Source organism: Lissotriton helveticus, chromosome 8 (assembly GCF_964261635.1).
Source record: "Lissotriton helveticus chromosome 8, aLisHel1.1, whole genome shotgun sequence".
NCBI lineage: Eukaryota > Metazoa > Chordata > Amphibia > Caudata > Salamandridae > Lissotriton > Lissotriton helveticus.
In genome coordinates, this window is record NC_136069.1 from 227253802 (window position 1) to 227266702 (window position 12901).

The following is a 12901-nucleotide window of genomic DNA, read 5'->3' on the forward strand; positions in this document are numbered from 1 at the left end:
GAGCTCTCAGCACCCATGCTCAGACCCGGAGCACAACTGAATTTAAACATGGCCTCTGGACTACTGTGGTGAGCGGTCTTATATTGTGGAGTCATTCTGGTCCAGTAATAGGATGCCTCAACCAGGATTATCTTTCCATGCATAGCTAGCCTACAGACGAACGATCCGCCGGCAGACACTGAACCCCGCTCACTAAATTCTCAGGAAGACGGGTAGCCAATCAGTGAATGTAAGTCCTTTTAAGTTACACTGTTACATCTTGCTAGTTAGAGCAGTCTTTAGTAGGATGAATAAGTACACATTGTGTCAGTTGGTTTCATTTAATTTCAAGGAAAACACAAAGTATCTGTTGTTGTACTGTGCCATACACAGTCCATGGAGGCAAGTTCCTCAGTTTCTGTAAAGTCATTACGAATGATACCATGTTGTATTGCACTCTGATTTAGAGTCACAAGTTGAGTGATTATAACTCGGTGGACAAGCTGGTTTTTCTTTTATCTCTATTCTTCTAGCGATCCACATTAATTATGCAGGAGTTGTGATATTGGATAAAGCCCTCTTGCTTTTATCCAACAAGAGTTGATAGAGAGTAGGTAAAGACAGGCCACTGCATCCTCTATAGGTAAATAGAAATGATACACATCATGTCTAATATTTTATAGATAGTTGAAAGAATTATTCTCGCAATAATTAAAATTTGTTATAGTGAGATGTTGACTTACTACAATTTGGAAAGTGATGTGTCCTGGGCCCCTAAGTGAAGATGCGATGGGGGGAGTGCCATCGCACTCCTCCGTGGTAGCGGGAAGGCGGGGGGGGGAGGGGGAATGCCGTTGCACTCCCCCGAAGACCCGTTGGAGCAGGGATGCAGCTTCGTGTATGCCCGCCGGAGCGGGCAGAGCAGAACCGGAGTGCCGACTTCCGTGGCAGCACGCGAGGGTGCTGGCCAGGCGGAGAGCCGGTGGGAGCTGCTGGGTGTGGGTTCCCCGAGCAGCTCTCCACCCAGAAGGCCAGACGGGGTGCCCGGGTGGGAATGGGGCCACGGAGAGGAGGTGCGAGGGGCCTGGGTGTGAATAGGCCCCGAAAACACCAGGAATAGCCAGGGGTGGGCTCCCCGAGCTGTATCGCTCACCTGGGGGACCGGGTGGGACCGGACCCTCCAACGAAGGGAAGACACGGCCAAAGGCCCACACCGCGGCTCTCCCAGCGCAGGGGGAGCCGCTGATAGGATATTCACGGAGCCAAGGAGAACCGCCCCATAATGCCTTGCAGGCCCAGACTGGCCTACAAGGGAAAACAGCTTTTCTTCGGTTCGCGGTGGCCCCAGGAGGATGGGGTCACCGCCAAATGTGTGACAGGGTGCAGGGAGAGCTGCAGGAGCAATGCAGTCTCCCCCAGCACAAAGGAAGAAAGTCCCTTCCCAAGTCTCATGGGGACTTAAAAGAAACAACCCCTCAAGGGCTCAGCCAGCAATTACTATTCCCCTGGGCTATAACTTTCGTTCTACAGCTGGGGGGGTGCCTTAAGGATTGCATCAATGGGTTAAAGGCTGTGCTGGGGATGTCTGGAGAAGGGCATCCCCTGGAGGTGAAGAGGTGCAACTGCACGAGAAGGGCATTTACCAATATTATTTCTTTTAGAGGGACTGTAAGTCACACGTGTAATATTAAGTACCTGTGTAAGGTGGAGTCATAAACCAAATGGGGTTAAGTTGCTGGGCATTCCTGCTAGGGTGTCTGGCTGTGTTTGCGTAATCCTGTGATTTTAGATGTGATCCCTTTTAGAGGCTGTTATTGCAATACATTATAATTGTCATCATCTATGATAAGTACCTCATTTAAAGTGATGCAGAAACATGTCTTCTTGCTACTGCATTAGGGGAGGAGCAACCCAGACTGTTAGCCCCTAAGATGTAGAGGTGTATACTGTATGGTCAGTATGAGATGCTCAGTCAGGGTTTTGTGTCCCCAGGGCAGGTGTACCTATGTTTAATGTTTGTTGAGATGATGGGGTGGGTCGCCACTGGGATGGTGCCAGTTGGCAGGGCCCTCACTCCTGGTTGTGTCAACCCATTGCATTAGGGGGCAAGGTGATGTGCATACATGGGAGTGGTGGTACTAGACCCCACCCCCTGCAGGAGAGGTGGAGATGTTATGCAATGTCACAAAGTAATTCCAACAGCTTATGTATATTTGTAAATTGGTGCATAGTATTAAGTAGTGTGTGTGTTTAATAACTGTACTCTTACTTTTATAAAGCAAAGTACAGACTGGACAATCAATTATTGAGTGTTATTTCTGCACACCTGTAATGGCAATTACTAGCCCACACCACCTCCCTTGAGTAAGCCTTATACTGCTCTGCAACGCTACCCTCAGAGTCAGGCGCTACACTAGCGTGTTTGGTTCCCAGTGAAGGACAAATGTGACATGTTATTTGTGCAGGCCTCACAGATACTGCCTCGTTTTCCTACAACAGATATTTTACAATCATGCATGAAAACTAGCTGGTCAGTTTCTTCATCTTCAACGTGGGTGGAGCACTGGGACTTCAACCCAAATATAGTTTTACTTAAAGAGCCTGATTGACGGTGTGCTCATGTGCTATTTAAATATAGCTCTATTTATTTCACCAAAATTCAGAGGATATTTGTTTAGCATAGTGTGTTTTATTTAACATTTGGTGAGAAGCAGTCGTAAAGAGCAGTCTTTCTTGATAGTTTGCCCCAATCCTTGTAAAACAAAATCCAAGTGGAGCCCCTAAGGGACAAATGAGACCCACTTGTATTGTTTTGTGCAAAAACCCAGCACAACTGTGAAGACACAATTTACAGGCAGGTGTTATTCTGCATAGTCAGAAGCACATGCCAAATAGTTTGGCTGTCACAGTGATCTATGAACCTCAGTAAACCAAGGATGTATCTTTCTGTCACTGTGCAAGCAATCTCTTGACAAATTTGGAAACAAGACCACTCAACACTACCTAGACATGTTCAACCGTTCGCTTAACTCTCTCTATATCACCCTCACATGGATGGGCTAGAATGGCAATTGACAATTAAAACCTTCCAATTATACCTTCAGAACTTTTATCTAACAGCGTGCCCCTTGCTGTGAGACACCAAAAAGCTGCACACAAATCATCACAAAAACCTAAAATAGATAAATACAATAATAAAACATATGAGATACTGATAGTAGTAGTTGTAGGTGTTAATAGTTTGTTGTCTTTAAATAATTTTTTGTGCATTTTCCGCCACAATCTGGTCATGTTGTGACAGTTCACTGCTGCTGCTAGCGATAATTGCACAGGGCACTGGAAACAGAATTGTTTGCACATAGCAAAGGGGAAAATTGAGTTTCTAAAGCGTTTTTATGTTGACAAACGTAATAAATTGAGTTGCATTGAATATGAAATACTGATAACCTGCCTTAATCAAAGTGAAAAATGTTTATCCCCATTTTGGTCAGTGGTCTAGTCTCCATTGGGAGGGAACTATTTAATGAAGATGGTAGCGCAACGGCGCAGAGAATGCACTGCTGGCAAGGCAAGCACGTCTGCACCCGTCCGCACACAGTGCCAGCCATGCTGCCAGTCTTTATCTACTGACAGCGCAAATCTTAGAATATGTTACACAAGACAAGGCAACTTCTACAAATAGATAAGCTGTATATTTATTATACAATAATACGAACCCCCATGGGGAAAGGTGAAGATTCTCCCTCTGTCATTATTAATAGAACATCTCATATAATGAGATGGGGACTCATAAATGCAAGGTTTCTAGTAAAACACTCTACAGAGATTAATCTGATGCTAGAAACCGATAAGTGAGACATACTGTTCATAAAAGAAACTTGGGCGTCTCCAGCCATAGATTTGGGAGAGGCCTGTTCACCAGATTTCCAAACATTGCACAGGCCAGGAGAAAACAGCAAAGGAGGAGTGGGCATAATTTTGAAAGAAAAATACAACCTTACCACTCTTATTCTTAATGAACTGACAGGCCCCAAATTAATGGGTTACACAATAAAATCTAAGAAAGGCTTTGTTCTCCCATACCTGCGACCTTTAATACAACACATGTCAAACCTTACCCACTTAACTCTTACCCACTCAAACTACTCCATCGAAGGAGATTTTAATATGTGGGCAGAAGAGAACCTATCACTCCCTTTCAAGGAACTAGAGGACCCTTGTGAAATCCTGGGACTGCGGCAATTGGTGGATGGCCCCACTCACCAAGGTGGTGACACTTTGGACCTCGTTTTTTCATCAGAGGAACTAATTGTAATGGATGACATGGAGGTGTGGTTGCAGATGGTAACTAGGGTCTTGAAGCGGCCTTCGCTTTGCTAGGGATCTTGTCCTCTGGACGTTGCTGACCTATAGCCGCAATAGTGAGGACATTTCAGTAGTGCGAGGGAGGGAATGGGGGTATGAGGTGATCTCTACCAGGATGAGAAATTCCTAACTTTTGTGAAGGCGCAGAAAATCTGAACGGATTTTTCCGAATACGCCCCAAGAGATGGAAACTGGCTGTTGAGGGCTGGGCGGTGAGACATATGGTAATGCATCTATATAAAGCCCTCAAGGAGGAAAGGGTTAGGACTGAGCCTGCAACCATTGGGGCGTGGAGTAAGGAGCTGGCAACACTCCTGACTGATGCGTAATGGAGCGTGACCTGCGAAATGGTGAAACGGCTTTCATGCAATGCTAAATATAAGCTAGTGCACTTCAATGATGTGCAACGCACATTTTTACACCAGTTAAGCTTAGTCGAATGTATGGTGACAGGAGTGTGGATTGCCCCAGATGTGAGGGTTAGAGTGCTTCCTTCCTGTATGTGGCTTGTCATACTCCAGGGTGCCGGACTATTGGACAACAGTGATCACACAACTGCAGGCCGTGACAGCATTGACCATCAAGGAGTCGCCTGCTCGGTATTGTGAAACAACCTAAAGGGAGTAACATGCACTGAAAGTTCCTACAGGTCACTTTAGTATTGGCTAAGAGAAGCGTGGTCATAGGGTGGTTCAACACAAGGTTCTCTTCCATTACATTTTGGTGTAAAGCCATTATTGAGTGGGCACTGGCGGAGGAGGCGCTTATAAAACTAAATCGCCAGGTTGAGAAATTGCAGGATATCTCAGAAATTTGGGCCACATTTTTAAAGGACATGCACAGGGTGATGGCTGGGGGTATGGCTGGGGGTAGTGAGCAGGGCTCGCAATCACAAGGTATGGAACAAACTTTCACACAGGAACAGAGTTTGAAAGATTCTGGGGGGAGGCACTTGCATCGGGCAGGTTGAGTTGTAAGCGGTCTAGGGGATGCGCACACCTTCATGTGCAATTAGGGGTTTTGATGTTTCCATGATTATGGACCACTAATGCACTTGCTGTGGGGGTGGGTGGGGGGCATTGGAGGTCAAGAAGGAGGGGTGAGAATGCGGTTTGGTTACCTTCATACATGCACCTGGGGATGATGTGTACACTGAACTAATGTACAGTTGGTTGTTGTTTTCTTATTCTATTTTTGATTGGTTGTGCCGCCTTTGTAATATACAGGGTTGGTGCACTCTGTAGTCCCGGTAAAGGGCCAGCTCTCAACAAATAACCAACAAAAATAATAATTATATTGGATGGCATTATATCCATGAGCTGGACCAAATACGCATTAGTGGCCTTCCATATTAATAAAGAAATTAAATGGCTGTAATACAGAATTGGCCAAAATGAGGCAAGGAAAAGCCTGGCATAAACTGAATAGGCCAACACAAGGAATGCTGTTCGATCTAGCCACATTGCAAGATCACAGGACAACAGTCGAAGATAATTATGAAGCTGCAGTGGAAAAAGTTGTTGAAACACCAGATAGAGAAATACCCTCGAAAGATACTAAAATACGATGCAGACCTTCAGCCCCATAGGACAATATAATATTAATTTAAAAACATCTAAACAAGCCTGCAAGTAAATGGACAGTTCCAAAACAGATGTGAACAGAAAACGACTAAAGAGCGCTCTAAATAAATATAAGAAGGAGGTCTGCAAGGCAAAAGCCAACAAATATGCAAATGCAATTTTTGAATCCCCTAACAGTGATAAAAAGGTAATTGATCTCATGTGCGAACTAACTAACCCAGAGTGAGTGAAGCAAGTAACTGAACCCTCACAGGCATTATGTGATAATCATGCAGATTTATTTGATAAAAAGATGAAAAAGATCACTGAGGGCGTTATGGCATTTCAACCACCAGATCTTGGCCCCAAAGACACTCCTGCCAATCAAGTTAGAAAGCTAGGCTCCTTTGAATCTCTGGCCACCGACAAAGGAGAATGAGCTAAAACAACCAGAGACGGTGCACAATTTAAGTATCACCTGTGACAACAGGCTATCCATTGAGAGCCATGTAAATAAAATGGCAGGCACTTGCTTTGCACTTCTCTGAGACTGAAGGAAACTTTTACTGATGCCCTCTCAAGCTAAAACTTTGATTGTGCGAAGTGTGACACTTAGTAGGCTTGACTACTGTGACTCTGTTACTTGGAGTATCACAAGACCTAATAAAGAGATTGTACCGAGTCTAAGCTTCAGATGCAAAGCTGGCACTAAATAGGCCAAGGAGATTCTCTGCCTCTAGTGATATGAAGGAACTCCATTGGCTCCTGGTAAATCGGAAGATATCCTTGAAATCTTTGTGCATAGTTTTCAGAGCATTTCATGTTAAGGGTCCTCTGTCCCTGCAAAGAAGATTTAAAAGATACGTTCCAGGGAGATGCCTCCATTAAGCAACTGCACAACTCATTTGCGTTGCACAATTCTGTAAAACATCAGAGAGGGCAGTCGGGTCCTGATCCGAGCTGCTCAGCTTCAAAATAATCTTCCAAGCGCCCTAAGCTCTGCAACAGACCTACTGCACTTCAGAAAACCCTTAAAAACCTGCCTCTTTCCTGTGTAACCCAATGTTCATTGATTCAGCTTGATCGATAGCAGGTTGCGTCTTGTCTAAGAAAAGGCCTTCAGCGCCAGGACACCTGTAAGGTGACAGTACGCTTTATAAGTGATATAAATGTGAAGTCTAAAGCAGACGAAAATATTTAGAGAATCCACAGTCTGCACAATAAACCCGAGAGGCAGAGGAAACAAACACGGTGTGGAGGAACAACATTTGCAAATGTATTAAAATGATAATGCATGTATTGGTTTAAAAAAAAAATTGAATGGGCTAGATATTTTAAATATACTTCAAAACATTCAATGATCATATCACTGATCAACAGAACAAAGAGTAAAAAAAATCGGCGTGCTGTTTGAACCAGGCAGATTGCATATCACACAGCAGTCCATTCTGAAGGAACAGATACCACAAAGATCTGCACATCTAGCACTTGAAGAATTGCCACCTTCAACATTGTCTGAGCAAGACACCCTGGTCAATGTCACACAACGCAAAGTGTGCAAAGTCCAGCATTAAATCAACTTATTGAGCTTCCACTCATCACTACCACTTGGCTCTCTACAAAAACATGTTAGCGAATGCCATAAGCATTCAAGTGCAAGGTGCCTGGTTATTTACCAGCAACAATATATTTTCTTAAACTAGCGAAGACGCATGGTTATGTATGGGGTCAATCTGCTTAGTATGCATTGTTTGTGAGCTGAGCGCAGAAAGGCTTTCGGCGCCAGAAAATGGCCTTCAGCTCAAGAATGCTGATGTGCGCAGATCTGACTCTACGGCCCACACGTTTTGTACTCTCAGTAGATGCACAGCCCCCCAGCTCTTGACGGAAGAGTGAATGGTAATAAAGTGGAACCTCTGGTTCAGGAAGAGGGAATGCTTCCCTCACCCACGCGACTGTTTTCCAATGACCACTACCTCAGTGCTCATTAACCTCCGAGTATGGACGAACAGTGGGAATCCATGCACTAGTTCTAGCGACTAGCCAGCGGAAGTCTGGGACTGCACCACCTTAGATGAGTGTGGAGAATCACCTGAAATCACACATCTTGCAACCTGGAGATGTCTGTATTATTTATCACTGTTATCCCATCTTCTTTAGGACCTAGTTACTATTAGGGTTGGAGTCTAGCCTAGAAAAGATCAATAAACTCCAACATAATACATTACTTCAGTGACTATCTTCATGTATGTTTCTGATATTATTGTACACTAATCGCTGATTAAAATAGTGATTTTACACAAACAGATTTAACAAAAGCAAAACACACTTGAAGAGAAAAAAAACATGAGGACAAACTCAAACAAATAATGCAGATTCTTAATTAAGATTCAAATGCATAAGTTAGTACGGTTATATTTCAACACAACCAGTAAAGTCTTACTCGCAGTCGTATCAGGGGTTTTTCAGGCTGGCGGGTGTTTCCCAGGTGCTCTCTTTCTGCAATTTCAAGCATTGATTCAATCTGAAATGTAAAGTCAGGGTGCGTTTATAAAGCACGTTAGCCAGAAAGTTTTGTTTTCGTTTTTATTACTAAAACCGATGAACTAAAAATAAGCACTTTACTCTTTCAGCCTGATGACAACTGAGTGCATATGTTTTCTATTTTAGCATTAAACAAAAAAGTATTTCAACCAAACTGTATTAGTTTTGGGTGTCTACATTAGCACCACAAAGTGGTATTTTTGTTCTCTTAGCTCTTTAATCATAACTTCTACCTCCTATACTTACCATGTTTTGCTGTGAGCATCAGGCAAAATAAACAAAAAAAGAAAAAGGTATGATGATGCAGCTGCGTCAATTATTAGCTTCACGCATGGGTCACCAGGCACTGATGAGCCTACTAAAAGCCTCAAATATTGAAATATATTTTTTAAATGTACTGCAGAAATTATAGGGCAACTGGAGGAGTGGGTCGGATTGAATTTGTGCGGGTGACCAATGGGAAGGGGTATGATAATATAAAAATAAAGCCAGGTGGTGGGCGAGGGGAAAAGCAGATCATGATGGAGAGAGCAACACCAGGGTGAAAAAAGAAAAAGGTAATTCCCTAATTGTGATCAGTGGATGGATACAAGTGGCTGGCCCCTTGCTCCGGCAAACCTCGTTGCACCATGGTACAGCACTCGTGAGTTACTGCCCATGCTTTGGACCCAGAGTTAAATTCTGGTACTTGCAGCCGTGTCAACAACCCACAATTCCCTGGCTGTCTAGTGCCCTGGACGGGGCTTTATGGGTTTGAGCCTGCCAGCTCCTGATTAAGCAAGGAGAACATTGGGCCTTGGTTTGTTTACTTGGAATCTTGCATATTTAGCGTTAGACAGTGGCAGCTGGCATCTATGAGAGGGGGTGGGGGGAATCGCGCATATAAAATAAAAATAAAAACACAAAAGATACTTATTTTACTCAACAGGACCTCCTCGCTCCCGGCTTCCTAGTTGCAACTGTAGCTCGGCCATGAAGAAACTCTCTTGAACAATCAGGGCGCAGCTTTCACCAGCATGAGAGCAGCAGGCTGATTGGAGGAAGGGTCTTCATTCGCCACTCCACAGCGCTCTCGAGGCATGCACTTGCTCTAACAGCTGATTTAGAGCGGTTTAGAGTGCGCATGTGTGACAGGCCATTGCAAGACGTCCGGCCAAAAGGCATACGCACTTTAAACAGTGCATACACAGCCCACCCTCCCCCTGCTGCTGTCACTCAGCAGCGGTCCGACCCCGTCCTGATGGTCTGTTCGGGATGGGGGATGAAAAATAAAATGGTAATGAAATACCATTTTATTTGTCATCTCAGGGCCCCCATTTAAGTGGGGGGCAACACTCCTCCGCTCCAATGGAGGAGCGGCCCATGGTGTAAGAGCCAACTCTCTCTTTTGGTTGCGAAACCCTTGATTGTGAAGTTGGATACCAGGTCCTGTCCTGGTTCCTGGAGACATGCAATTGTCGTTTATTCTGAATTATTGCTAGCATTACATAGCTTTCCCGTTGACCGAATGGTTAGATACCATACCTAGATGTAGCCATATGATTTACGTTGTAATTTGTATTTACTGATTTTTATTTACCATATTGATTTATGGATTTAGAAAAACACTTTATTGCCCTGATGGTGATCCCATATGTTTATTGGATCAAAACATCGTCGACTGAACCACTCTGACCTGTGTGGTTATGCAAAATAGTTTCTTGGGTGCAGTAGTGTTGTCCTTAACAAGAAGTGTGACTTTTTATTTCATGTAATTCTTGATGTCACCAACTCTCTTTTTTTACCTGTTTACTTGTACGACTACTTGTTCTGCTGCGCCCAGTAGGGGTACACACTCCTACAAAACAATTTTAATTTTTAAACAAATAAACTATTGTTTAAATTATTGATCGAAAACCTCCTAGGTATTAATATTGTGTACCCAGAGTATCAATAACTTTTATGCATGCTTTGGGACATTTGTTCCTTATAGAATTAGCAGGATGGCAAAGAGGCTATGTTCACGAGGAAACTAAACTTGACATAACAATGTGGTTTGGAAATCAGTGCTCAAAGGTTTCTTTCTCATCTTGATCTAATGCCCGTTAGTAAATAAGTGGCAGCGAAATGAGCGCTCATGGATTCTGAGGAGGGAGAAGTGGCGCTACAGGAGTCGTGGTGCTAACTTGTATGTGATGATAAAGAAATGATTCGCAGTTCAGAAGGAACTCTTGAAGATGGGGAGCCAATCTCTTTTATTTAGATCTCCAGATTCCTCCAGTTAAAGACAGTGCCCAGCTGTGCAACCAGACAGTGGCAGGACGCTCTTTTGTCCGTTCACATTTCCATGGGTCTACTCCTAACCCATTTATTGGTCAGTATATGCTCAGTGGGTAACAATCCTCGACATCCCCCGTCGCAGCCACATCTCCGGACACCTGAGAGACCTGCACTGGCTCCCCGTCAACAAGAGAATCACCTTCCGTCTCCTCACCCACGCACACAAAGCCCTACACGACCAAGGCCCGAGCTACCTCAACAACCGCCTCTACTTCTACGCTCCCAAACGCCACCTCCGATCGACCAACCACGCCCTCGCCGCCGTCCCCCGCATCCGAAGAGCGACAACAGGAGGAAGGTCCTTCTCCTACCTGGCCGCCAAGACCTGGAACACCCTCCCTACCGACCTCCGCCTGACCCAAGATCACCTCTCCTTCAGGAAAAAGCTCAAGATCTGGCTGTTCGAGCAGTAGCTTCACCCCCCCCCCCCTCCCCCCCCCCAAGCGCCTTGAGACCCTCTGGGTGAGTAGTGCGCTCTATAAATGCCTTGATTGATTGATTGATTGAATGCTATTCAAACAACCTGCCTAAGGAGAGCATTAGATATTAATCCAAACAGAAAGAGACAAATGAAATGTTTTGTTCTGTATGTGCTTAGTGGTGTCTTTGGAAGAGTGTAGAAGCCCACATCACTCCAACTAGACTGGGATTGTAGAGAGAATGCATCCTCACAGTTTCTCACCAAGCGTTTCTTGTTGGACATTCCTGAATCTCAACTACTTTGTCAGGTGGAGTGTCTGTCTTGTGGTGTACGGATGCATAAGAGTGCCTGGTCCCTTTCTGTCGTCAAATAAATCTTGGTTAACAATAGTCTGCCTACAAGAAGGATGTGTCTGAACTTTCATCTCAGCAGCAGCCACTTTAAATATGAAACATTACTTCTTAAGTATCCCACAGGCTACCCCTTATGCTGATGTAGTCTTATGTGAGATCTACTTTAGTTCTGAATGAGAATTTGTGCAATATTGACTTTAATTTTTTCACATGCTTATTATTGCCTTACCTTATTTCTAACTAACAACCATCTTCTGGAGCGCATGCACATATACTTTATTTCTAATACCTGCTAATGCAATTAGCTATTTATTACTCTATTTACTACATAACACAAATTTATTAATAAAAACACACTCAGAAGTCAGATCAGATAAGATCAGATAAGTCTTTATTTCGACATCATGTCATAAAAGACAAACATATTATTAAAAGTAAAGGAAGAAACACATCATCAATACCTTGGAAATAAATTAAACACAGCTAGTTCATTAACAATTATACATAGATAAGGGCATTTTACAGAACCTACTGACTAAATCTGTCCTCTTGTTATTCCTTATCAATAGATAAAAAGATAAAAATTCAATTAAAAGTAATAAATATAACAAATTTTATCTAAAATCCTTAAAAAAGACAATTCATTTTACATTAAAAAAAGGAGGCATTTAAACATTTGGGGCAACTACTGATTTTAGCTTGGTCCTTCGAATTGCCCCCATCCAGTTAAGAAATTTAGACACAGCAATAATTAGACTTTCCAAACAGTCCGTTTTAAAAATCCGTAGGGCCTCAGTTCCTTTTTTGATGCCTTTTTGCAGGCATACTGGTCTAATCCATCTATGTCACGGCAATTTATACACAGGACATATGAACAGTATATGAGCTAAACTTTCCGGTTGTGAGATGCAGAAGGGACACATAACATCCCTACCTGTGGTCCATTTACTTGTGAAGGTATTAATTGGCAGGGTACCCACCCTATACTGGTGGAACCATTTCTAGTCCTCAGGGATTGCAATAAAATCCCAATATGGTTCATAAACTGGTAAGTGTTTAAGCTCAAAAAACTCCCTTTGTAGTGAAGAAGTAGTACATCTTTGGAATTTTTGTGTAGTGACCATCGACCAGTATAGTTCCTTAAGAATCTTGCGTGAAGGAAAATTGTTTTGTGCTGGATTATCCCAAAGCTCAGCCAAGCCCCTGGCATAATAAATTGCCTTGTATTCACTGAACCATTTTATTCTATTGGATGTGTCCGTGTTCCTGACTTCGAGGAGTGCCTGAGCATAGTGGGAGAGTTCTGGGGTAACCCAGATCCTCCGCCAGTATGCTATGGGTCTAAAGCACGCTACGTC

The 12901-nt window shown here is 43.6% G+C and overlaps 1 protein-coding gene across 1 annotated transcript in view; it reads right to left on the reverse strand.

Moving 5' to 3' along the window:
• Window positions 1-12901, reverse strand: part of MRE11 (MRE11 double strand break repair nuclease) — a 365919-nt gene that overhangs the window by 206922 nt on the left and 146096 nt on the right. Inside the window, exon 10 of the mRNA XM_078656972.1 lies at window positions 8350-8430. Within this exon, the coding sequence (XP_078513098.1) occupies window positions 8350-8430 (81 nt within the window). The remainder of the gene's footprint in view (window positions 1-8349; window positions 8431-12901) is intronic.